The 24,118-nt window shown below is 41.4% G+C and overlaps 1 protein-coding gene and 2 long non-coding RNA genes across 12 annotated transcripts in view; 1 reads left to right on the top strand and 2 right to left on the bottom strand.

Moving 5' to 3' along the window:
* The window catches only part of LOC136373354 (heterogeneous nuclear ribonucleoprotein K), a 28,725-nt gene extending 6,664 nt beyond the window's left edge, over window positions 1–22,061 (bottom strand). The window contains exons 1-11 of one of the 9 annotated variants that reach the window (XM_066338257.1): window positions 21,937–22,060; window positions 13,504–13,575; window positions 13,317–13,395; window positions 12,360–12,470; window positions 10,732–10,788; window positions 9,365–9,408; window positions 8,347–8,419; window positions 7,647–7,760; window positions 6,490–6,618; window positions 5,686–5,993; window positions 5,308–5,362 (exon numbers count right to left, since the gene is read on the bottom strand). In XM_066338257.1, the coding sequence (XP_066194354.1) occupies window positions 5,308–5,362; window positions 5,686–5,993; window positions 6,490–6,618; window positions 7,647–7,760; window positions 8,347–8,419; window positions 9,365–9,408; window positions 10,732–10,788; window positions 12,360–12,470; window positions 13,317–13,364 (939 nt within the window). In that variant the 5' untranslated portion in view covers window positions 13,365–13,395; window positions 13,504–13,575; window positions 21,937–22,060. Of the gene's footprint in view, window positions 1–5,307; window positions 5,363–5,685; window positions 5,994–6,489; window positions 6,619–7,646; window positions 7,761–8,346; window positions 8,420–9,364; window positions 9,409–10,731; window positions 10,789–12,359; window positions 12,471–13,315; window positions 13,396–13,503; window positions 13,576–21,735; window positions 21,875–21,936 lie in introns of those variants that run through there. The other 8 variants (XM_066338265.1, XM_066338264.1, XM_066338262.1 and 5 more) reach the window with 8 other exon arrangements.
* The window catches only part of LOC136373319 (uncharacterized), a 573,809-nt gene that overhangs the window by 182,343 nt on the left and 367,348 nt on the right, over window positions 1–24,118 (bottom strand). The window lies entirely within an intron of this gene.
* Window positions 14,858–19,984, top strand: LOC136373259 (uncharacterized). Its single transcript, XR_010745607.1, has 2 exons — window positions 14,858–15,100; window positions 17,833–19,984. It is a non-coding gene; the product is annotated as an uncharacterized lncRNA (long non-coding RNA).

Raw genomic sequence — 24,118 nt, 5'->3', positions numbered from 1 at the left:
ATCTTTTTCTGGAGCTAAGACAAAAGAGGAAGGTGTATGCCCAGTGGAAGCAAGGTCAGGTGATATGGGAAGAATACAGAGATGCTGCTTGCCCCGGTAGGGAGAAAATTTGGGCAGCCAAAGCTTAACTGGAATTGAAGCTGCCAGAACTGTGGGGGACAATAAAGTTTTTAAAAATATATCAGTAGCAAAAAGGAGACCACAAATAACATAGGCCTGTTACAGGATGAAGATGGCCACCTCACAGAGACAGAGAAGGCAAATGTCTTTAGAGCATTCTTTGTCTCTGTCTTCAACTCAGATGACAGACCAAGGATGTCCCAGTGCCCTGAGCATGAGGACTGTGACTGCAAGAATGATCAACTCCCAGTTGACCCTGAAGTTGAGCAGGATCTGTTGCTCCAGGTGCATCCCTATAAATCTATGGTACCTGATGAGATTCATCCAAGAGTACCCAAAGAGCTGGCTGATGTCATTGTGAGACCTCCCTCAATGATTTTTGAACGATCTTGGGAAACTGAAGAGGTCCCAGCTGACTGGAAGCTGGCAAAGGTTGTCCAAATTTTCAAGGGCAAGAACGACCATGGAAACTACAGACCTGTCAGTCTCACTTCAGTGCCTGGTAAAGTTATGGAGAAGATTATTCTGGGAGTAACTGAAAAACACCTGATAGATAATGACTGCATTGCAGTCATTGGTCACAGCCAGCACAGCTTCCTGAGGTGAAGGTCGTGCTTGCGAACTTAATTTCTTTTTATGACAAGGTAACCCACCCACTTGATCAAGGGAAGCCAGTTGATGTGATCATTTTGGATTACAGTAAAGCTTTCAATACTGTCTCTCCCAGGATCCTTCTGGACAAAATGTCTAGCACACAGCTGGATAACCATTACATGCAATGGGTGAACAACTGGCTCATGGGTCAGGCAAAAAGGGTTATAGTGAATGGGGTGACATCAGACTGCTGACCTGTCACTAGTGGGGTTCTACAGGGCTCCATTTTAGGACCAGTTCTCTTTAACACCTTCATAAATGACTTGGACACAAGATTCAAAGGTATACTAAGTAACTTTGCCAACGACACTAAACTGGGAGAAGCTATTAACTCCTTTAAAACCAGGGAGGCCCTGCAGAGACCCTGACAAATTAGAGGGCTGGGCAATCACCAACCATATCAAGTACAACAAGGGAAAGTGCTGGATTCTGCACCTGGGATGGGACAACCCTGGATGTACAGACTGGGGAAAGAGATGTTGGAAAGCAGTACCACATAAAGGGACCTGGGGGTCCTGCTCAGTGGCAAGTTTAACATGAGGCAGAAGTTTAACATGGTAGCCAGAAGGGCCAATCGTGTTCCTGGGATGCATCAGGCCCAGCATCACCACCCAGTCAAGGGAGGTGATTATCTTGCTCTGCTTTGCACTGGGGTGGCTTTACCTAGAGTCCTGTGTGCAGTTTTGGGTGCCAGACTAGAAGAAAGATATTAGGCTATTAGAGAGCATCCAAAGGCAGACTATGAAGATGGTGAAGGGCCTTGAGGGGAAGCTGTATGAGGAGCAGCTGAGGTCATGGGAGAAGGGAAGACTGAGGTGATACCTCATTGCAGTCTACATCTTCCTCAAAAGGGGAAGTGGAGGGGCAGCACTGATCTCTGCTGACAAGTGACAGGACCTGAGAAAACAGCATGAAGCTGTGTCAGGGGAGGATACCAGGAAAAGTTCTTCACCTAGAGGGTGGTTAGGCACTAGGAGCCAGGGCACTGGTCACAGCCCCAAGGCTGCCAGAGCTCAAGGAATGTTTGGACAATGCTCTCAGGCACAGGGTGGGATTTTTGGGGTGTCCTGTGCAGAGCCAGGAGTTGGACTCGATGATCATTGTGGGTCCCTTCTAACTAAGGATATTCTGTGATTCTAGGAAAATAAGTGCTCCTTTAAAAATGGTTCCTAAAATATTAGGTGCATACAATTTTCTTCTCTACAGACTCATTTGTGCTAGTTACTACTGGCAACCAATGCAAATGAAATCAAAACCAAATACAACACTGACTGGATGAGACAAAATGATTAGTATGAATAAGAATTTATTGCTTTTTGCATGCAATTGAAAAATACGCATGCAATTGAAAAATACACATGCAATACTAACTGATGGGAAATTCCTTGGCCCAGAAGAGTGAAAATTGAAATTTTGTTAATTTTAGTATTTATGTAGATGTGTCAAACATACTTTTATCACTCTTTTTGGGGTTTTTTTACATGCTCCTTAACATCAAGTCTCTTAAAACATGATGTCTAATATTTTTAGGGTGTGTACCTTTATTGAAGTGCTAATACAGACACATGTATATATATACACACACATAAATATAATGATTTAGCAGTAAGAATCATTTGAATGAGGAAAACCATATGAGATGTCTGAGCATACACTACAACAGACACTGATTTAGCTCTTGATTGACTCCAATTTAAAAATACTTTGAAAGCATTAGACATCAGCCATTATAACAAAAAAAGTGGAAGAGGAGGGTTAAACAGCTTTGTATGTACTTCACCTTACTTTTTCCCTAGTATGTTTTTGTGCATTTGTGTATCTAAAGCACCCATGGGGAAGGGGGTGTTAAAAAAGAAATAGTAGAAATGCATTTGTGTTTTCTCAGCTATCAAAATAGCTGTCATGGTCCATAGGCATTTGATTTGGAGTACTTACAGCCTAAAATACATACCACTGTAAATAAGAGAAACAATGCATGTATGCTTTTCAGTAAAATGCTTCAGAATAAATTATATATATACACACACACAAAATTATTTTTTCCTCCCATCTTCAACTTTACAAGACTGCCAGTCTTGTAACATTTCAGAAAAGTCGTTTCACCATCCTGTCTTTGTTCATCATCTTACAAGTCTGAACTTTCTCACTTTTAGAGAAGAGATCTGGCAGAAAATGAGGATTTCTGTAGATTCAACATTTCCAAGATCCAAGGTCTGAAGAGACTCTATTCTTGCCTTTTAATGTATTTATGTAAAATGGCAGTCCTGCTCTCTGCAAGTAGTTTTTCCCATGCATTACTTCACAAATCACACTGATGTTGGTTTACTCTAAATGTTTCACTACAGAATGGTTTTTATGTGAAATGTATAGTTGCTCAAGACCTTATATTTCTGGTATGATACTTTCAGCTTTAGCCTCACAAATCATGGAGACTTCTCATGTGCTTATACAATTAAGGATACTGGGATTATGGCTAGCTAAAACTAGAAATTAAATAAGATCTGTGTCAGAAAGCAATCCTCATTGTAGGCTGTCTATGAAACTCATGCATAAAACAGCCAAAGCCATGAGCAGCTCCACTGCAAAGAAGAAATAGAATTGCTTTTCAGAACATGGAAAATGAGCAGAGATGACTTCTATTTATTTGTAGAAACTCATGTCAAGAAAGCCAAGGTCAACCCGATCAAAGTCAGACTAGAGTCCAAATAAATTTTTCTATTCTAAATGGAATGGAACAGAACTAGAACACACTACTGCCCAAGCTAAAGACTGTGCTCAATCACATACCCAAGGAAAGGCAGATTGCTCTGTTTATATGCTCTGATATGGGTTTTACCAGATGCAAATAAGAAAACACAAAACCTGAGCTTTGAAAGCATGAAAATACAAATAAGGAATCTTAGAGGTCTATTTCATGACTCCTAGTTTCTTAAGATCCTGAGTACCACAGACAATGTGGAGTCCTTTCAGCCACTCAATGTAATACCCAGGGTCTGGCCTTGGCAAGACAGACCCTAGCTACCCCTCCTGCCTGAGGGGATGCTTCCAGTGTGCTCTGTGTACAGTGGTTAGGTCGGTTCTGCCCCCCCTCAATGACCTTGGCCTGTGGTTCCTTCCCCCATTGGTGTGTCTCCATTTGCTTCAGGTCAATGCCCTTACCTGCCCTTTGCCCCACCCCTAGACCCTCTACTTAAGGGGAGATGGGAGTGAGGTTCTCTCTCTCACTTCCTCACCCCTCGCCTTCTCTGCCTTCTCCTCCCACCCCAGCTTGGGGTGGGGGGAGGAAATAAAATGGACTCTAGTGCTTAACAAAAGAGACTCTCTTGTCTGTTTCCCTACCAGCGGCTGTAACCTCCCCGGACACAATGAACTCTGTTGCCACATGATGCAACAAGACAACTTGCTGGTTTTTATGCTGTGGGTTTGTTTGTTTTATCATGGGTTTGTTTACTTCTTTTTGGGAGGGTGGGGGTGGTCTGTTTGGCTTTAGTAATTTTAAATACAAGTCTTTCATTATAATATTTCTGCTAGGCTTCTGGTGCCTCAATTTTGACATTCTTTTAATATGTACTTCCAGTATGTGTCACTGGAAGTAATTGCTTCTTCCTCCCAGGAGGCACCAATGTGTAAATCTCATTTAGGTAGCCCATTTCATAGCTCCTCTACTTTCTCTTCCATTTATTTAAAATAAAATAATCTCATCTAATCCATCATCTTAAAGAATATGCCAGACAGAGCCAGAGGAGGAGAGAAAAAAAAAAAAAAAAAGAAGAGATTGTTAGCCAGAGGTTTACCTCCCAGATACCTAGAATTTTTCTTCCCAGGAAAGAGGATAAAATAAAGAATATGATAAATGACTACAAGGAAGTCATATTTCAGAGAACAACATGGAAGAATATCTTAATGCGTTTTTTAATTCTCCTCACCCCCAACATGGTTGAAATCTAATTTCATTTAAAAATTAATCTTATCAGTGGTTCTGGCTCTAAAACATTTGAAATTATAGTAATTTTTTTTTCAGACATAAATCAGCATAAAGAACTGAATAGAAAAAGCAATTATCTGCCAGACCAACTAGAGCCCTTTAAAGATATTATTCATGCTCTCTTAAATTTTTAAACATTTGTTGGAAAACATTGTTCTGACATGCTTTTTCAATCTGAACAGCCTCCCAGTTTCTGTCATCCTGATTTACAAGAAACAGTCTACAAGAAGGTCTGTGTAATAAAATCTGCAGGGACTGTGCTCTACAAAACTTTCTATTCCATTGTTGACGGTAGGTGGGGAAAAACAACCAACCTAACAAAAAAAAAATCCCACAAACCAAAACCACACAGTAGATCACATCCCAAATACTCTTTACACCTCAAACAGTTGTATTCTTGGGGAGACCATTTGTATGGCCAAAACATTTTGGAGATATCAAAGTTTATCAAAAGCACACATTCCACACTTAAATGTATGTCTTCAAGAAGTTTCCTCAAAGTGCTAATTGTATTAACTAAACAACAACAAAAAAAATTAACTTCCTACCATTCCATCATAACGGTCTCCAGGTCTACCTCTTCGGTCATAAGACATAAGATCTCTAAAATGAGAAAAAGCAGCAGCACATGACTCATGTTATGAACTAGTTTATACATCCTAATTCAAGTTTTAACAATTTGCACACAATTATGAATTTCTGAATGCTGTAGCCTAGTTCTGAATGACATAAAGTTACAGAACTACTATTCCTGATAATACTGCAGAAATAATTAAATTCAAATGCTTTTCAAAATTTTCTGATGCAATACACACTCAATCCTGCATAATCGCTACCAACATGGAGTATGAAACAAGTCCTGGAAACATGAGCGCAATTCAGTAAATGTTACTCAACTTGTACAATGCATTTATGCAACAGCTTACCCCCCACGAGGAGGTGGTGGAGGAGGAAGAGGAAGATTACGAGCTCTGCTGCCACCTCTGCCACCACGGCCTGGTGGTGGTGGTGGAGGTCCTCTGCGAGGGCTCATATCATCATAATCTCTTCTTGATGGAGGCATAGGCCGTCCGCCACGACCAGGAGGCATTCGATCAAAGCCTCCTCTTCCACGCATGGGAAAGCCTACTGGACGTCCCCTTCTATCATCAAACATCATTGTGAAGCCACCATAGTCATATGTTTCATCATAGAAATTTGGATCATAAGGCTGGGCCCGTCCTTTAATTGGAGACTAAGACACACACAAAAATAAAAACAACACCACCCCTCCCACCAGTTAGCACTGATACAACCATATTTGATCAATATATTAAAAATATAAATATGAATCTATACATGCTGAATATGTATGTTCTTTATTTCACAATACTCATAAGCAAGGCAGGAGTAGTGATATGCTTCCTGAGAGCTAAACTATGATAGAGAAATTGCTGTTATCAATGGGTGGCACATACATTGGTCTCACTTCCTCCCCAGTTTAAATTTTCTTATTTTACGGATATGTAAAGCATGACTAATTCCCTTGGTACCAAAAATGTCTTCTCTCTCCAATAAGGTACACTCCAATTCTAGGAAGCAGGAATAATATCAAAGGGTGCTAACAGTCCAATGCTTATTTTGTTACTGGAGAATAGGCACTGAATTAAAAACAGAAAAATACAATTTTCCAGCCAAATCATCCTGACTTTCATGAATAGCAATGAAAGAATAAGTTTAAGACACATTACCTCAGAGATAAGATCCAAGATAATCTTGATACATTCCACAACTCTATCAGGTTTTCCACCAATAAGCACCACTCTATCAGTGGAATGAGGACAGCATTCTTGAAAGAGCTTAATGGTAGTTTGAGTGTTCTGTTGAATATAAGAAAAGCAACCCCCAAAATCTTCAAATAGAAGTATTTCAAACAATTTTATAAACTTATTGAAAGCAAAATGAGTAAGACACACACTAAAACATTTTAAAAGAAACAGTCAAACCAAATAATTCAACTTCTAGTCACTTAAAATGAATGCTTAGCTTCTGAGTACTTACAACAAATTTTATCTCAAAATAATATATTTCTAATACCTGCAATGGCATCAGTTTGTATGAAATGCTAGCGAAAAATTTAGATGTTTGAAATCTTTCAGTTATGGCTCATCTACATGGTTATTTAATCAAATACAAGCAAAAGGACCACATACTCATTATAAGCTTACAGGTTATATGAGCCTTCATATTTCATAAAAACATGCTTTGGATGCAAGACATCAGTGTTGCTAGGATTATGTCTATTCATCTTGCCTTCCCCTCATTCCATACAAAGAGTAACTTATGCCTAAACTGACCTGGAATTGCCTTTGATGCAATGTGAGGAAAGGACAGAAAAGAACATTCTAGACTGATAGAGACCACCAGCTTTTTAAAACAACCTCATTCCTTCACAAAGGAAAAAGTGGCCTTTAAGGTAGTGAAACTCAAAAACCCCAAAAACTAAACAAACAAAACCCTAAGAAAACCCCACCATAATTTTTAAGAACAATATTTAAATATCTATTAAATTATCATTAAAGAGTTTCTGGAGATCCATCCATGCTATATAGTTTTCCATGTCCAACACCATTGATATAGCTTATTCAGCAGTTCCTTCCAGAAGGTGTAATGAATGGCATTTTAATTTTAATAAGTATCCTTTATTTATAAAGATTACTCTACTGCTAATATGCTTAAAAGCTTTATAAGTAGTTCTGAGCTCTATAACCAACAGCTACTTCATGTATGAAATATGTTCTTAAGGATCATAGATCACAGATGAAGCTTACACTCACAGCATATGAACACAAAAAATTAATTTGTTTATAGAATAAAAGCAGAATCTGAAAAGAATAGGAAACAGTACCTCTCTGAGTTCTTTGATTTTAGCACCCTTGACACCAATAATTCCTCCTGCTAGACTTTGATGAATTAGAAGTCTTAATTCACAGTCAAAGTCACTACCTTTGTAGTGCTGGTACTGTAAGATGCATACAAGAATAAAACATTAGTCAGGGGAAAAATAATTGAAAAATCCAAATACTAATTTTGATTTTCTTTGTTAAGATTTTTCTCCAAACAGCATGGTATGACTTAATTTACTGCTGAACTGTAATACTGTATTTGCTATTAAAAAAAAAAAATCACATATTTTTAAGTAATTTGCCTCAACACAAGGTGATGCCAAATTAGCTTTCTTAATTTCTTTTATTACTATTGCTGTTTTATGGAATTTTAATATATCCAACAGTGCAAAACACTTGATTACAAAGCAAAGGCAGAATGGAAATTACAATAGAGCTACTTCAAATTGGGAACTAGTGAGGAAATAGGTGGTTTGAAGGCAAGGAGGCTGTTCCAAATATTAATTTTCTAAGAAGAAATTTTCTGTCTCCTGTAAAAAAAAGCCAACACATACATTGAGAGCTATAGGTCTTCTTTCAAAAAAAGGCTGGGTTTTACTTTCTAATTTAATATATTAAAAATAGGACGCAATCATTTAGAATTGTTTTGTTTTAAAATCTAAATTTATACCTCTGAAAAAGAAACAAACCTAAGAGACATACCTCTTCCAAAGTAGGGATAATCTTCTTCAAGATTTCTCCAATTGTCTCTGTATCTGCACTTATACTCAAGATACTGTTAAGAGGCCATAGTGACAGAAAACATAGAGAAGGTGGAAAGTAGCAGAAATAAGTTTAGTATTCATAATCATACACAAAATTCGAACAAGACTGACTACACAGAAGACCTGACAATCAATATTCCCCATTTAAAGTAAACCTGTTCACTGGATTTACAACACATGCATCTTTGTTTATATCCAATATATATGCATGATGAATATAAGAATTTAAGGCTAGGTAGGTCTTGCAGAGAGAGTAAGAGAACCCATGAGAGCTTTTGGAAGGGCTCAGACAGATTAACCAGGCAAGAAATCGATGCAAAACTTAAAGTATGAGTGAATATTCATTTTCCCCACCACCACTAATTTAGTATACCATTACATTGGTAAAACTAGCACACCTTTTTGTAGAAAAGGTGGGGATATGTAAGCAGTCAACATTATATCTAGAGTAAGGTTGAGACACCAGTTAGAAATTAGATTACTAATGGGCTCTGCAAAAAATGGAATATAAATGCAAGGGGGAAAACCCCAAAACAAAACAAAAAAACAATCTCACAAACAAACAAAAACATAACACAAATGAGAAGTGAAGAAAAGTGAACTAGAGTTAGTATTTCAGCAGAAATAATTATGAACGGACAGTGCTGGGGGGAGAAAGGTGGGCCACAAAGACCAGAGCAAAGAGGCTCCTGAGACAATTTCATTTATAATACAGTAAATAAACAACACTTGAAGCTGTGCTCTTTCCATTGAAATAAAATTAGTGGATTGTTTGGGTGGCCAACTCACGTAAAAGTTCAGTGACAAAAAGACTAAATGGGGAAAATAAGACAGAAATTTTTTTAAAAAAACAATACACCGTCTATAAGGGGATACTATTTATATCAAAGGCAGGTAATAAAAATACATTTCTCTCTTTCTAATCAGGCAGTGAGGCATAAACTGTTGGGACATACCGCTCGGGGCCACTGCTGTCTGGGACTGAAACACTTGCATTGTACTGCATTGGTCATTGGCGTTCGTGGATGTTGGCATTGGGTATGGGCATTCAATCAGAAGTTGTCAAGTATGGTACCCGTTTGGCAACGAGCACATTTTTGGGCATAGCCAACCAGGGTTTTCACATGGGCGTTCAGGGGCGGATGGGCCAACGTCATGGTGGGCAACGCAGGGGCAAGTCGATCCAGTACATGGGTAACGGAGATATATGGCCAAAAAAACAAGGAGAGGGAAAAGGGGGAAAAGCAATAAATTTTAATTTAATACAAACTATACTTATTACTCTCAGTTAATGAAGCAAGTGTAAGTTGTTTTGAAGACTAACACAATAATGGGTTGCTACATCAACTGTGGCTTAACAGTATGGATCTTCACAAGTTACGTTATCTGACTAAACTACATTTTACTTTTAACAATTATGTTTCAGTAGCAGGCTGGCTCATGAATGTAGACACAAAACCTGTTGAGATTCATATTACTGAAACCTTGGGTAAGTTGGGAAAGTTAGTATTCCAGACCAGGTAAATTATCTGGAGTAAGGTGATGTGTTTATCTACTTAAAACAAACAAACAAAAACACAAGCTGCCAAAGTTTCTTTGCATGACTCCTGACCATTTCAGCTTAATCCTCAATTCTAGTTGCAATAGTTTGTGAACTTAGATGGAATTGATTCTGTGATGATATATTAGCAAATATTGTGCTGAACAGTCTTGCTTGAAAAGAATTGTAGCTGATCCCAAATACAGGAGTGTAAACAAATGGAATTTAAGAAGCATTGCCAAGTTTTATATATATATAATATTTACGTTGAATGTGTGTCAAATCACAAGTCGACCCACATAAAATATGAATAGGTAAATAAGTCACAACCATTTAAAAATGCTTCCAAGTAAAATAAAATGCTTCTTTACTGCTCTATACTTGTATCTAAATCATACAGCCTTACCATCAATGTTTTTGTGCTTTATGTCCACACTGTTAAAGCAAAAACAGATGGACCATTATGTTTTGGGTTTTTTTTTTTAAAGGAAGATCAAGAATTCTTTTATTGCTGGGTTAAGCCAGCCACCAGAGAGAGTTTTCAATAGTGCTATAATGGATTCACATATATGGGAAATGGTGAAGTTACAGCTTTTAAGTTTTGCTAGTATTTCTAATTAGAGATGTTAACACATTTAACTGTGCAATCATTATAAGTGGCTTATTAGATTATTGCTGTCTAGGTTTGAATTTCTCAATTTCTAAAAATGTATGCAATCAAGTTTTCAATGAAGTGCCCTGGAAGAATTGGTGTTAAATTAATTCAAACTCATGTATACTCACATCTGTACGAAGTGCCTTAATATTTTTGCCACCTTTTCCAATCACTGCTCCAGCATTCTGGAAAACAGTTTTCAGAAGTTACATTAGGCTAAAAAAAGCACAGACTATTTTTTTGAACCAAAGACTAAGAACAATGAATCTATTTCTGCATTACCTTGTGAGATGCATTTAAGGGTGGGGTGAGGCTTGTTTCCTTTTAAAAGGTTCAAATTAAATTAAAAAAAAAAAGACATGGCTTTATCATGGGGAAAAAAAGGTTTTAAAAGGTCAGTGGAGAGATAAAAATACTCAGCAATATTTTTTCAATTTCAAATTTAAGTTTCTAGGCAATTCTGCCTGTATTCTCATAGACTCATAGGTGTACAAGCAGATGAATAAAAAAGTGGTTGGATGACTGGTAATAGTTAATGGATCTTCTTGCACCTAGAGGCTGGTAAGAAGTGGGGTACCACAGAGGTCTATCCTAGGATCTATCATGCTTAACACAGAATGATTTGAGTTGGAAGGGACCTTAAAGATGATCTATTTCCAACCTCCCCCATGGACAGGGATGTCACTCGCTATATCAGTTTGTTCAGGGCCCCAACCATCTCATAGTTAGAATATGACTGAAAAAATAATTTATGGAATTCCATGCATGTTATATAGGTCAATAACTCTGCTAGTTTATTTGATCACATTTTTAATGTTTGCAAATTTCACTTTCCCACTCCAAACACTTGAGCAAATGCTACTTTCGATTGAAGCCTATGTAACTCGACTGACCACTCAGGTAGGTACAGTCTGAAGAATGTAAAACCAATATAAATAATTGCTAATCTCCAGTTGCTAAAATCAACAGGAATAAACTCAAGATATTCAGGAGGGGAAATTGTAAAACTAATTTTTTACCAGGCTATTTCAAGAACTACATGCAAAATTATTGCTTTAACTATGCGGTTCATACATTATGCTAACAGCACCACAAATATTTTGCAGCACTCCCCATAACTTCTACATTCATTAGAAATGTCATGTAGAGTTAAGTTAACATTCCCCTACCCTAAGACAAAAGACTGAGTTACTTCAGACAGCACAAACATCTGCATCAACTGGAAATACTAAAGATTCATAAATAGCAGTTTCACTGTGACAATTTATACTAGTCAATGAAGCAATTGCAATCCATGAAACATTACTCCCTTATTTCCTACTGTTGATACATATAGATTTATTAAATCTGGAGAAATTACTAAAATCTTGAGGAAGTCCTCATCTTGCCTCATATTTAATTTACAATTATAAGCTGATCATTCTCTAAACTGCTTGCTTTCTAAAGACTAATACACAGTCATTCCCCTGGAAACAATTATGTTCTACTCAAACATGAGAAGTGGCTTATAATTTCTATGTCTTTATTTTTTCAATGAGTACATTTTTTTAAAATCAAAGATTGTTAGACTCATCCTTGGAAAAAACTATTGAAGATTGCAATACACTTCTACTATCATTCATGCACACTTACAAATATTCCTAAGTAAATTTTAAATAAAGCACAAGTTCTTTCTAAACATACACCACAACATACACTGTCACCACTGTCTTAAGCAATGGTATAAAGCAGGAACATAGCAATACTAAAAGCATACTTTGCTTTGAAGCAAAATGCGCAATTCAACCATCTCATCTGTATTCCGAGACCTTTTGAAGGCCTGTTCTTCTTCCATATCTTCTGCAGGACGTTTGCCTGTAGACAGGTCCATAGGGAGGAAAACACAGATATATATTTAACTTTCTGTCATGATAAAACTGTATATCAAGCTATGCACTGTATTCCTAGTTAAGTATTTCCTCCCATTAGCCCAATGTTAACTTCTGACATCTACCTTGAGCATCTATAGCACAGAAACAGGTTTTTACTTCATCAGTCTATATATCAATTAATAAGTGAAGACTCATTCAAATCTATAAACTACAGTTGAAATGAGAATTTTGCAAACTTTGTGAAAAAATAACACTGTTTACAACAGTGCTGCATCATTTACTTAGTATTTCTTCTACAACTGGGAAAACCTTAAAGCACAAAAGGTTAAAAGAAGCTTGTCCAATACTGAAATACTGGTGAAACAGTAGGAAAGCATTATTTCAAATCGCTTTAAAAAACTGGCCTGAATCAATACTAATGCTCTAACTCTTCTTCACTAATTATGTCCAAAAGGGTTTTCATTTAGCTAATATTTAGAGATATTTCACATATATATACATTCCTTCAAACTAACAATTGCAATAAATTAAATATAGTAATAGATATACCTAACAGTATCTTTAAATGAACACATTGTCCATACAAGTACTGAGCATTTAGCTATCAAATATTTTCAAATCTTTACTTATAACTTTTAGTTACTTATACCATGACTAAAATACTCCCAAAGAAAAATTATATATACATGATACAAAAATCATGTAAAATCACATGGGACATTTAAAAATTAAAAGATTAAATGAAGCATTTGATACAGTTAAAGCATTCCAAAATAGTTAAAAAGACCATGACTCAAAGTTTCCTTCCCCCCAAAATAAAATAGCCCTTTAAAAAATTTACCATTTGTCTCTGTGTTGGTAAAGGTCTCCTCCTGTTGTTCAGTCTCCATTCTCTTTTATTCTTTGGAGTGAAGGTAAAACCTGTTGCAGAATAAAAAAGAGCTAGTACATTATTTTGTGAGGTAAAAGGCTAATTGTATATCATACTAATGGGAAAAGCAAGAAGAAATGCCTGCTTTTAGAACTTACTAGTTTTATATACACTCGCAGAGGAAAACTCAAGTGTTCTGGGCAGGATTAAAACCCTACTGCTTCAGAAGCCTATGAAAACAGCATAGATCAGGCTCTGTTCACTTACAGGTCTGATTCTTGCTACAACTGAAAATGGGGCTTTGACCTGAGATTTTGCTGCAAAGCTTTTCTTTACAAATGAAAAAACAAGGCAAACCACATCACTAAGAGGAGAAATAATCAAGTATAAAAGCCTACAGATACACGATTACACTCTGAATTATTCCAACCTTGCTCATTCTCAAGCATTTACTAGTTTTAAGCAATCACATTTATTGATAATGATTTTCAGATATTTAAAAGTGAATAATTATCTGTTTGCTACTTTTAGGATGTTATATACCATATCTTGAATTTCCTTTTTAGGAGACACTATGTTTCAATCTGCTAATTGTTCAGTTCTAAACTTAGACTAAACAATTTATTTAAACAAAAAGTTATAAAATTAATGTTGGTGATTAGAATAAGTTTTCTATCAACTTACTAGCATGCCTTCCATTCAATATAACAGATGAACAAAACATTACACACAAGCCACACTTGAAAAATTCTGTTAAAATAGCACACTATAATGTATAATCTCTACATAAATGTATGAAGAATCTTGTTGGAGTCCAGGACATCCCCTTGGATGGCCTGGGACCTGAGGAAAGGAGTTTGAGCCCTGGACAGGGGGGTGTGGAGACGGTCGAGGGGGCTCGGAGACCTTGGCACAGAGCCCAGGAAGACACCGGGTTTGATTTTGATCCATGGGAAAAGCTTTCAACATTGCAGAAGTAATTACAAACCTCCAGGATGTGAAAATTGTAATTTGGCACAGTAGATGATGTAGAATTTAATAGTTTTAGAATTTTTAGAATAGAAGTAAATGGGGACAAGATGGTGGAATTTGGGTGGTACCTTATGTACTTCTCCTTCTTCCTCGTCCTCCATTTTTTGGGGCGGTGATGGCACAAAGTAGTTAGAGTGGATTGGACCGAAGTAGAATGTCACTTCTGGTGTGGGCACTGGGCATTGGCACAAAATAGTAAATAACTAGTACGTAATTATCTGTATAAATGTTAGGGGACATCCCATCTGTGGGGCAGTCGCCTCGTGTCCCAGCTGCTGTCCAGACCTCGGCTGGGAGCAGAGAAAATTTTGAGATATCGAATAATAAACAACACGAGAAACCTGAAAACAAACCTTGAGGACTCTGCTTTTTACACGGACGCGACTCGGGGCTTTTTAGAGGGCCAAGGACTTTAAACCACCTAAAGCTCGGGTGAGGAAACCCCCCCGACATCTGGCGTCCCTGGGTGGGCACCGAGGGGGCACCTCACCGAGAATTGGCTTCACTGGGTGCTTTCCAGTGAACGCACAAAGCCCTCTAAAGCCAGGAAGAAATCCAGAGAAGACAGGGGAAGATTTGTGGCCACAGCAGCTGACTTCAACTTCGCCTCGGACAGACGAACTCCAAGGGCCCTGGATTCGTCACCCTGAGATCTGCTGGTCAGGTGATCAGGACACCTCCGGGACGGATTTGAGAACATCTGCACCCTGTTCTTCAGTTTTGGTGAGACCGGTCAAAATCCAGAACACATGGGGGTGGGAGTCTCCCAGGAACAACTTAAGATCCTATCCGTTTTACGGGTGGTCATGTCTGCACATCCTGCAGGCCTTCCTGAAAAGGAGCTTCAAGCTCTGCTTTTGTGGGTTCGGTGTAACTTTCCACATTGTGAAACCCACGTCCTATTTGAGCTGGCATTTTGGCAAGAGGCAAATAGGGAGTTGTACCACAGGGCAACTAAAAAGGATAAAACAGCTGCGAAGCTATTGCATGCAGGGAGAATTATGCTAGAAGCAATTTCACATAATAAAAAGGCAGTTCCTCCTTCTTTACAGCAGCGGAGGGCTGCGCAGGAGGAACAGAGCGATGTTTCTTCTGTTGAACAGCAGCCAGCTGCTTCTCAGCAGCAGGCAGGTCCCATATCTCCTAGTGAGAATGTGGGAGGAGGGGATAGCCAGCCGCTTCCCCAGGTTACAGCAGCAGGAGAGAGCCAGCAGCTCCTCCAGGATGAGGCACATAAATCACAAGAGCTTATCTCGGAGCCTCAAATTCTGAAACCTGATTCCCCGATGCCAGTCCCGGGAAAGAAAAAAATTGTACTTCATCCTAGCGATCAGGATAGAGACATGCTTTCTTTTGAGGCATGTCCCCTGGACATGGGACAATTGCCCCGGGGGGGGGAACGGGAAGATTTAGATCGGATTCCATCTAGAAGTCCGTTTACCCCTCCCCAGACACCGCGCGAAATCGCTTCGCCATCCCTTCCTCCACTCGAGCAAGGACAGACACAACAGGGGGGAGGGGGAGTGAGCCAAACACCAGAGCAGGGAAAACAACCCCAAATCGCGCCGGCGGCGGGAGATAACACCGTGGCGCAAGGACGCCAAGGCGATGCGAGTCAATTGCGCCGGGAACAATCACACGGCGCGGACGCGGAACGTGACGGGGGGCAGCAGAAAAACACACCATGTCAGGGGGGCGCGGATCGCGGGGAAAAACAACTCGCGGGCGACCGTCGGGATTTCGCGGACCGCGAGACCGGGACAAAGGGGGAGGAAAAGCCCGTGCCGGTAGTTCGGCGTAGGGTGATGATGGAGGCTACGGGAAGCGAAATGGACAAAATTGTGTCCACATCGCAAGGTGTGGGCAGAGAGCCAGGAGGGGCGGCGCAGACGCAGGCGCAGAGCCGTGCACTGCAAACCCCAGAGGCGCTCGCGGCTCACGTTGGCGCAGGCGCAGTGGGGGTGGGATGTATCCCAAGCCGCAGTCTCGCTGCGGGCGGGGTAAACCCCGATGGCGAGCGGGACGGGGCGGCCCCGGGGGCGGGTCGAGAGGGAACGCCTCCCAGGGCGGTGCCGGGACGATGCAAGCAGGATCGGAGCAGGCGGGGGCGGTGCAAATGTTGATGGGGTGGGGCCAGGGCGGAGAATTTCTCCAAGGGGCCGCCTCCTCACAGCAGACGCCACAAACTATGACCCCGCCCACGAGCGGCGCCTCAATACCAACACGGCAGCCACTCAGTGATTCAATATCAGCTAGCTCGTTCAGGCACATGGGTGCACATCCAAACATCACTGCAGTGTTTCCCAGAGATCCAGAAACGGAGAGTTTGTTACAAGCACAGCGTCTTTTGTCAGAAATAATTGAAGAGATCCCGGACAAAATATCGATCGATCGACAGGGTCCAGTTGTCGCGATGCCAGCGCCACCTAGTGGCGGGACTGCACAATTACAGCGGCCACAGCGACTGCCACACCCAGCCATGGGAGCAACAGCGCCACCGAGTGGCGGAACACCCACATTGCATCATTTTTTCCCAGTCACATATAAAAAACAGATTTATTCTCCAAAGCAACAATTCCAACAAGAACAAATGAAGCCGTTGTTAACTTCAGAGGATCATGCAGCAACTCAACTGCAACAACAAGCATTTGCCACAGATGACAACATGATTCATATTACTGCTTCACAAGGCATTCCTTTCAGGTCAACAACTGCATGTCCTTCATCTCAAGCTTCTTCAATTTTATTATCTCAAGATTTCATGAAACAAATTTTTCCTCAATTTAAAGAAACAGCTTTGGAATTCAACCCAGATTCAAACATTCAATTCCCTCAAGTGCTCCTTCCACCAAAAGGCAATCAAGCTCCTCTTCAGTTAACTCCACAGACGCTTTCTTCAGTTACCTTCCAACTATCTGATGGCTCAACCTTTTGTCTTGGTAATGCTGCACAAGGATTGCGTGCTGCACAACAATCTCAGCTTTTTACCCCTCAACTAGAAGGGAGAGAAATGTCAAAAAGAGAAATATCCCTCAAGGATGAAAGGATCACATCTCAAGAAGATGGGAACAAACAACTAATAAAGGCAGACTCCGGAATAGGAGGAGCAGTGTCACAATTGAGATCACAACAATTAATTCCTTTTTCTGAAAATTCACAGCTGTCTGATGCACAGATATCCAGTGCAACAGATTGGACTGAGACAAAGAAAGAAGTATTAAAAGAACTTAGTTCAGCAGGCAGAAGAAGTTTAATATTGCCAGTGGCATACGATGCACAAGGGCAGAATGCAAGATGGGAGAGATTGGATCATGATATGGTCAAAGACTTGATAAAAGCCATCCGTGATAATGGATTGGGATCTCCGTACTTCAAGCAGCTTTTGAAGGCAACATTTAATACATATGACTTAACACCTTTTGATCTCAGATCCATTGCTTCGATGATTTTTACAGATTCGCAAATCCTTATCTGGGAAGCAAAATGGAGAAAAGCTCTTGAAGACCTCAGGAGAAGATATCAAAGAGGACCAAATGCAGGTATCACTGTGGCAGAAATGGCAGGTGATCCACCAAATGATGAGCCACGTCGTCAAGCAAGAGATTTACCACGAGAAGTGTTAACAGATATAAAAGAAGCAGCAAGAAAAGCAATCCTGCAAATTTCACCAGCAGGAGTTCCAGAAAGTATTTATACAGAAATAAAGCAAAGCACATCAGAATCTTTCTCCTCATTCATTGATCGTCTCACACAAGCAATAGATAGGCAAGTCAATGATGAGGGAGCGAAGCCACATCTGCTTCGAAGTCTTGCATTTGCAAATGCCAACACAGAGTGCAAACGTATCATCAGTGCGATGCCAGGTCAGCCTTCCTTAGCAGAAATGTTAGAAGCATGCAGCAAAGTAGGAACACCGCAGCATGTGGCATCCATTCAAGCAGACATCTTGGGAGAACGTCTAGGGAAACTCATTGAAGCCCAGACTGAAAAGTTCCAAGAGGCTTTTGCAACTCTTCAACTCAGACACTAAAATCCCTTTTGGAGAAACAGAAAAGGGGGGAGACAGATGCAACACCACACATGCGCTTGAATAAAGCCTTGTATGTGTTGAACTTTCTAAATGGCTCTTTCGCAGAGCCCACTCCACCAATTATCAGACATTTCTCGGACAGTACAAAAGCGAAACTGAAGGAGAATCCTTTAGTTTTGGTCAGAAACCCAGATACAGGACAGGTCGAAGGACCATTCAAATTAGTAACTTGGGGCAAGGGTTATGCTTGTGTCTCCACAGGAGCCGGACCGAGATGGGTGGCAGCGAAGAACGTGAAGCCCTACCGAGTCCAAGTGCAAGCAGACGCGGACCCCAAGATTGGAAACAGGAATGCAGGCACGCAGACGTGAGCGGATGTCAAGACAGCGGACGTCCCCTTGTTCTACGTGCAAAAGAGACTTTGGGATTTGGGTTTTCTTTGGGACTTGGGTGGTGGTGCATTTCAATGGTTCCCAAGGGAAAGAGGCCTTTGGTGACACACGTGTGCCTCATTCTCTCAGTGATTGCTTTGAGCAATGCGGCAGTTTGGCCCATGGCTCAGCCAAAGGAAAATGTTTGGGAAACTCTGGCCAATGCATCAGGGTTGGACACCATTTGTTTAACTCACTCAAGACCAGGAAAACCTTTTTCAACATGTTTAGTGGGATTGCCAGTCAACAAATGGCCGACTCCAGAAAACATCCCTCCAGCGATCTTAAAGGTCATTTCAAATCCAGTAGACAAATGGGATGTTTGGACGAGTTTCCTTCCTGTGGCTCCTTTTGAACCACAGGAATTGGAAATTCTTGGATCGGTCAGAATGAAGTTTTGTGTAAAGTTTAATTATCCTGGAGTGGCGGGAAATAAAACAATAGATGTCACTCCCAATCATGTAATTTATAGAAATGCATCATCTTGGTGTAACTACACTAAGATGGTGAGCAGACCATCCAACCATGTTCCAGTGCAATTGCCAAGAGGAATCTTTTTTATCTGTGGGGACAGAGTTTGGCCCGCAGTCCCTGCAAATGTCAAAGGTGGTCCATGCAGCATTGGAAGACTCTCATTGTTAACACCTAACATAACATTGTTGAGAGAGCAAGAACATAAAGAGAAAAGATCCATCCAACAATACGATCCAAAATGTGATGACAATGTTCACACCTGGACCAAGGCGCAAAGGATTGCAGTTGCAATTTTTTCACCGCAGGCAGCATCAGGAGAAGCCTTGACAGAATTGGACCACATGGCTTGCTGGCTGAGCAAACATGCCCGAGCCATTTCTCTTACACTGAGTGATATGTTAATGGACATTGACAGTGTAAGACGAGCAACTGTCCAAAACAGGGCAGCAATTGATTATCTTTTGCTGTCACATGGACATGGGTGTGAAGAGTTTGAAGGAATGTGTTGCATGAACTTGTCAGATCATTCCAGATCAATTCATGAAAACCTCAAGCAATTGCGAGAAAGTGTAAACAAACTTGGAGAGGTAACTGGGTCATGGCTGGATGGCATTTTCAATTTTTTTGACCTTTCACCACTGTGGAAGGAAATTTTAAAAACAGGTTTATGCATCCTGTTGGGGTTTGTAATTCTTCTCATGGTCATACCATGTCTGTTTCAGTGCATGCGGCGGCTCATGGACAAAGCTGCCAAAGAGGTCTTTTTGGTTCAAACAGGAGGGGGAGAAATCTCAATAGCAGACAAACTTTTTTGACCTTGTGAAACAGGTGCCTCTTACAAGATCTATTTTTGCTAAGTCCACATAAGAATACTTGTAAAACAAATTAGAAGATCAGGCAGAGTAATTTTGCACCTTATTCAAAAATTAATTTGTACAGATAGCCAAACAAAGAACGCTATTTTCCCTCCTTTGGATTTTATTGCTCAACTTTCATAGCCTGAAGAAACGGTTGATACACATATCCACGAAGAAAAAAGTGAGGTATGCTTAATTTTTTAAAGCATCCTTTTAATCATCCGTTAATTTGCAAGTTACCTTGTTTCTGCAGGCTAACAGCAGGCACTGCCGGTAGGCATGCACTCTTTTACAGTCGCTGCTAAGACACCACCTTCCCAGCACATGCTAGTATTTCTAGGCCCTTAATTTGAGCTAATAGAAAAAGCACCGCCTAAAGAATAGGCAAGTTTCAAAACAGACGCTACTAGAACGCAGGGATGGGGGCAGGAAATTTCACCAGGTTCAAATAGGTAACCCTTCCAGACTCTATTCTATTTACGACCCTCTCAAAAATTCTAGAACTGCAGGGGGAAGAAGTGTAATATACTGTTCAGGACAAGATGCTCTCGACTACTTGTTGTGCTCTTTTGTGCTAATCGAGTTTGAGTTTGCAGGATTAAATTGGCTAACGCAACATTTTTAAAAACATCTAAACAAAGCAGTCACGGACATGAGTAGAGGGCTGGGAGATGCCGGTGTGTCTCTACCCCGCTCCCTCCGGAACTAAGAGCCCTTCCCGCCCGGACACCTCCCCTTCCGCAGCCCACGCGCCAGTCTGCTCGGGCTGACGTTCACCTTTACCCCTCGCACAGCTTCTAAAACCAGCCAGCCGCCGAACGCTCGAAATCCCAGCTCACTCCCTAGGTGGGAGTGGGAAAGGCGCTGTTACATAACCCCCACAGTTCGAGACCCACCTCTGCGGTGGCAGGGACCAGCAGAAATGGCGGCCGCTGTTTTAGCGCCTACCCACTGCTAGGCGGAACCGTGAGCCGACAAAACACCACGCGGTCACAAGATTTCCCCCACTCTGACCAGAGAGACACAAAGGAAGCACTCAGAGGCCCTCATCCCAGCTCAAGCAGGGCCAACAGAGTGCAACAGCCCCGCCACGAGAACTCTGGCACGGCCCCTAAAAGCAAGCTCTGCTACAGAACGCTCCCCAATCGTTCTGACACGGCTGCTTCCGCACAGGCCACAGGAGAGTGCCCTCACTCGTCTTCCTCTCTGCCCACCATAATTACCAAAAACTCACCCTATCCAATTACCCAAGGTAGGCGCCAGAAAGGGGCGGCGACCGCCCCCCCCCCCCCCCCCCCCCCCCCCCGCCTTAGCATGCACCCGCTAGTGCAACCAGCCCCCACCACACATCGCCACTACGGGAGCGGCATCAGCTGGGCCGCGTGCTCGCGTTATGGCCACCGAAGCGCGACTGCTGCCAGCAGAGACACAAATCATCCTTTTCGCCCTTCCCTTTGGGCAGATGGGGCCCTTTGGGTCTGCAGGTTACGCAAAACCACTCCACATTAGCTAAGGAGTCATCACTCCCGGCCCCCTCCTTCTCCACGCAGCAGTCCCCAGACCTACCCAATTCCGCCGCCCCGCGATGTCCCTGCGACAGTCCAAGAAAATCCTGAGGCCCAGCGGCGACAGGCCTCCCATGTTTTTGTGTCACACAACAGGGTCGGGAGGGGTGCGATCAACAACTTCATTTCCTTCAACCCGGCTTAACCCATCCTCCTTACCCCACCCCCAGTGCAAGCAACACCCCTTCCTAACCGCGCTTACCTGCACCCACCACGTACGGGAGAGAAAGGTGAGCAGCTCCTACTACCAGCACACACATTCACCAACACCGCCAGATGACTGGCCCAACCACCTACGCTCCTCCCCCCATGGGGGATCCACTGCGGCCCCGTTGGGTAAGACAACTGCCCATCAGGGCAGGGATGGCCTCTAGTTCGCCCCGCCCTCCGTGTAAGGCACGGCGAGACAGGCCTAAGTATCACTTGGAGAGGAGCACTATCCATCCTGCACTGCCGTAGTGTGCCTAGGTTGTTTGTTTTATATGCCTGACGGGGGCCACGAGAAGAGCAGCAGGAACAGTGGAGACAATAGAAGGCAGTAAAGGAGAGCGACCTCAGAGGTTTTTTTGAAAAAAAAAAAAAAAAAAAATGGCGTCTGCGAAAAGTCTGTCGTGTGCTTGTTCCCTAGCACTGGGGGAGGCGGGGCAGTGTTCTTGCGATGCTTAAAGCCGCGCGTAGCGCCACGCCTCCTATTGGCTGTTGAGTTGCGCCGTGTTTTTGGGGGTTGTGTACAGAAAGCAGGTATATTCTCGCCTTTCTTCCCATCTACAATTCAGGTGATGGGAAGTAGGCTGCCCTGCTGGTTCTGCCCGCCCGCTCGTTCGGCACCGCCTCTGCCTCAGATAAGTGTATGGGTTGGCTCGGCTGAGGGTAGGGTGTGGGGAAAGGGGCTTGGGCTCTGGTCGGCCTGTTTGAGCAGTAGGGAGGTAAGTGTCGTCCTTAATGTGACTCTGGTGGGGCAGGCCATCTCGTTTTAGCATCCATCGCTGTCCACTGCAGCTCGTCGGTGTCCGCAGGGAATGTGGGGTGACAGCTGACCTTACCGCCCCCAGGGGTCTTGGCACAGGGTATTAGCACCAAGAGATTGACAGGCTGTCTAAGGACTGCATTGACGACATGAGAAGCTTATCGAAAATGGCGTGACATGCTAGGGATTAGACCCGTTGGTGAGTAAACAAATGGGTTATTTCCTGTAAGTAACTACCGTTTTTTCCAAGTGGTAGAGTTTTGGGGCAAACTTAAAGGCAGGGTACTTTTTTCTTAACTGCAGGTTATAATGTCAGAAAACAAAAACTTTGTGGTTTTTTACTCTTCTAATAATAATTTTTCTTTGGTGTAATTCTGTAGGGAGATTGAGTTCCTTGGTTATCCCTATTTGGGGGATAAATAGGTTCCAAGTGCAGTTATGCAATTTAAATGTGCATAGATGCTTCCAAAACTATCAAGAAGCTAGAGCTTATTAACCACTGATGTTTTTGAGACAATGACCACCAAAATTTGGTGCTATTACAGCCAAATCATGGACTGGGTCTCTAGATAACATTGATAGATCAGGCTAGCCTTCTGTTGTCAGTTCCAAAGATTTAACATGATTAAAGTATAAAAATCACCTCTATGATACAAATACAGACCCCAACCTGTTTATATTGTAAATGAGGCTTCTCACTTGTGTTCTTCACAGTGCTAATGAGATGGGAGAATAATTTCTAATTCTGAAAGTTAGATGTTTTATTTTAACTCTTAATAGAAACCTCACAAGCAGCAATGAGTCCAGGGATATAAAGACAAAATTTTCTGATGGTTCAGTTTATCTCAAAGTAGATTTTGCTGATGATGTTCTAACAAGTTTGATTGGATTTTCACTGCCTGAAATGAATATGTTGAAAAAGATACCATTTCACATCCAAAGCTTAAGCATGGTTTAGAGAAATGTCAAGGATGACTGATAGGGCTCTGATGACTATAGAGTTAAATCCTTTTTCAGTCTAAAGCCACTGTATTAATTCTACAGGATGCAGATGTAAGGCATCTAGAACAAATGAAGAATTGTTTGAATAAATAACATGTGCAAACTTGTAGATTATGCATTGGGAAATATTTAAGGCAAAATTTTCCCTGAAAGACTATTGAAAATGAAATTTTAAAGTTAAGTGGTATGCCTATTTTCTCTCAAACATTACTGGAAAAGTGAGAGGAGATGTCTTAGCAGACAGGAATTTAAGAATTTGTTTCTTATGGTGATAATATTGAAATAAACTTCTGAATTTTTTTGACTTGATTTAAAATATTTACGTATCACTCTTATTCTGCTAAATCCTCTATCTTCTTGACTGGTGATCTGGGTTAAGAGACTGTCAGGAACCAATAAAGAACAGATCAGGTAA

Source organism: Sylvia atricapilla, chromosome W (genome assembly GCF_009819655.1).
Source record: "Sylvia atricapilla isolate bSylAtr1 chromosome W, bSylAtr1.pri, whole genome shotgun sequence".
In the NCBI taxonomy this organism is placed as follows: Eukaryota; Metazoa; Chordata; class Aves; order Passeriformes; family Sylviidae; genus Sylvia; species Sylvia atricapilla.
The sequence above is the reverse complement of the archived record's forward strand: the minus strand, read 5'-3'. Positions and strand labels throughout refer to the sequence as shown.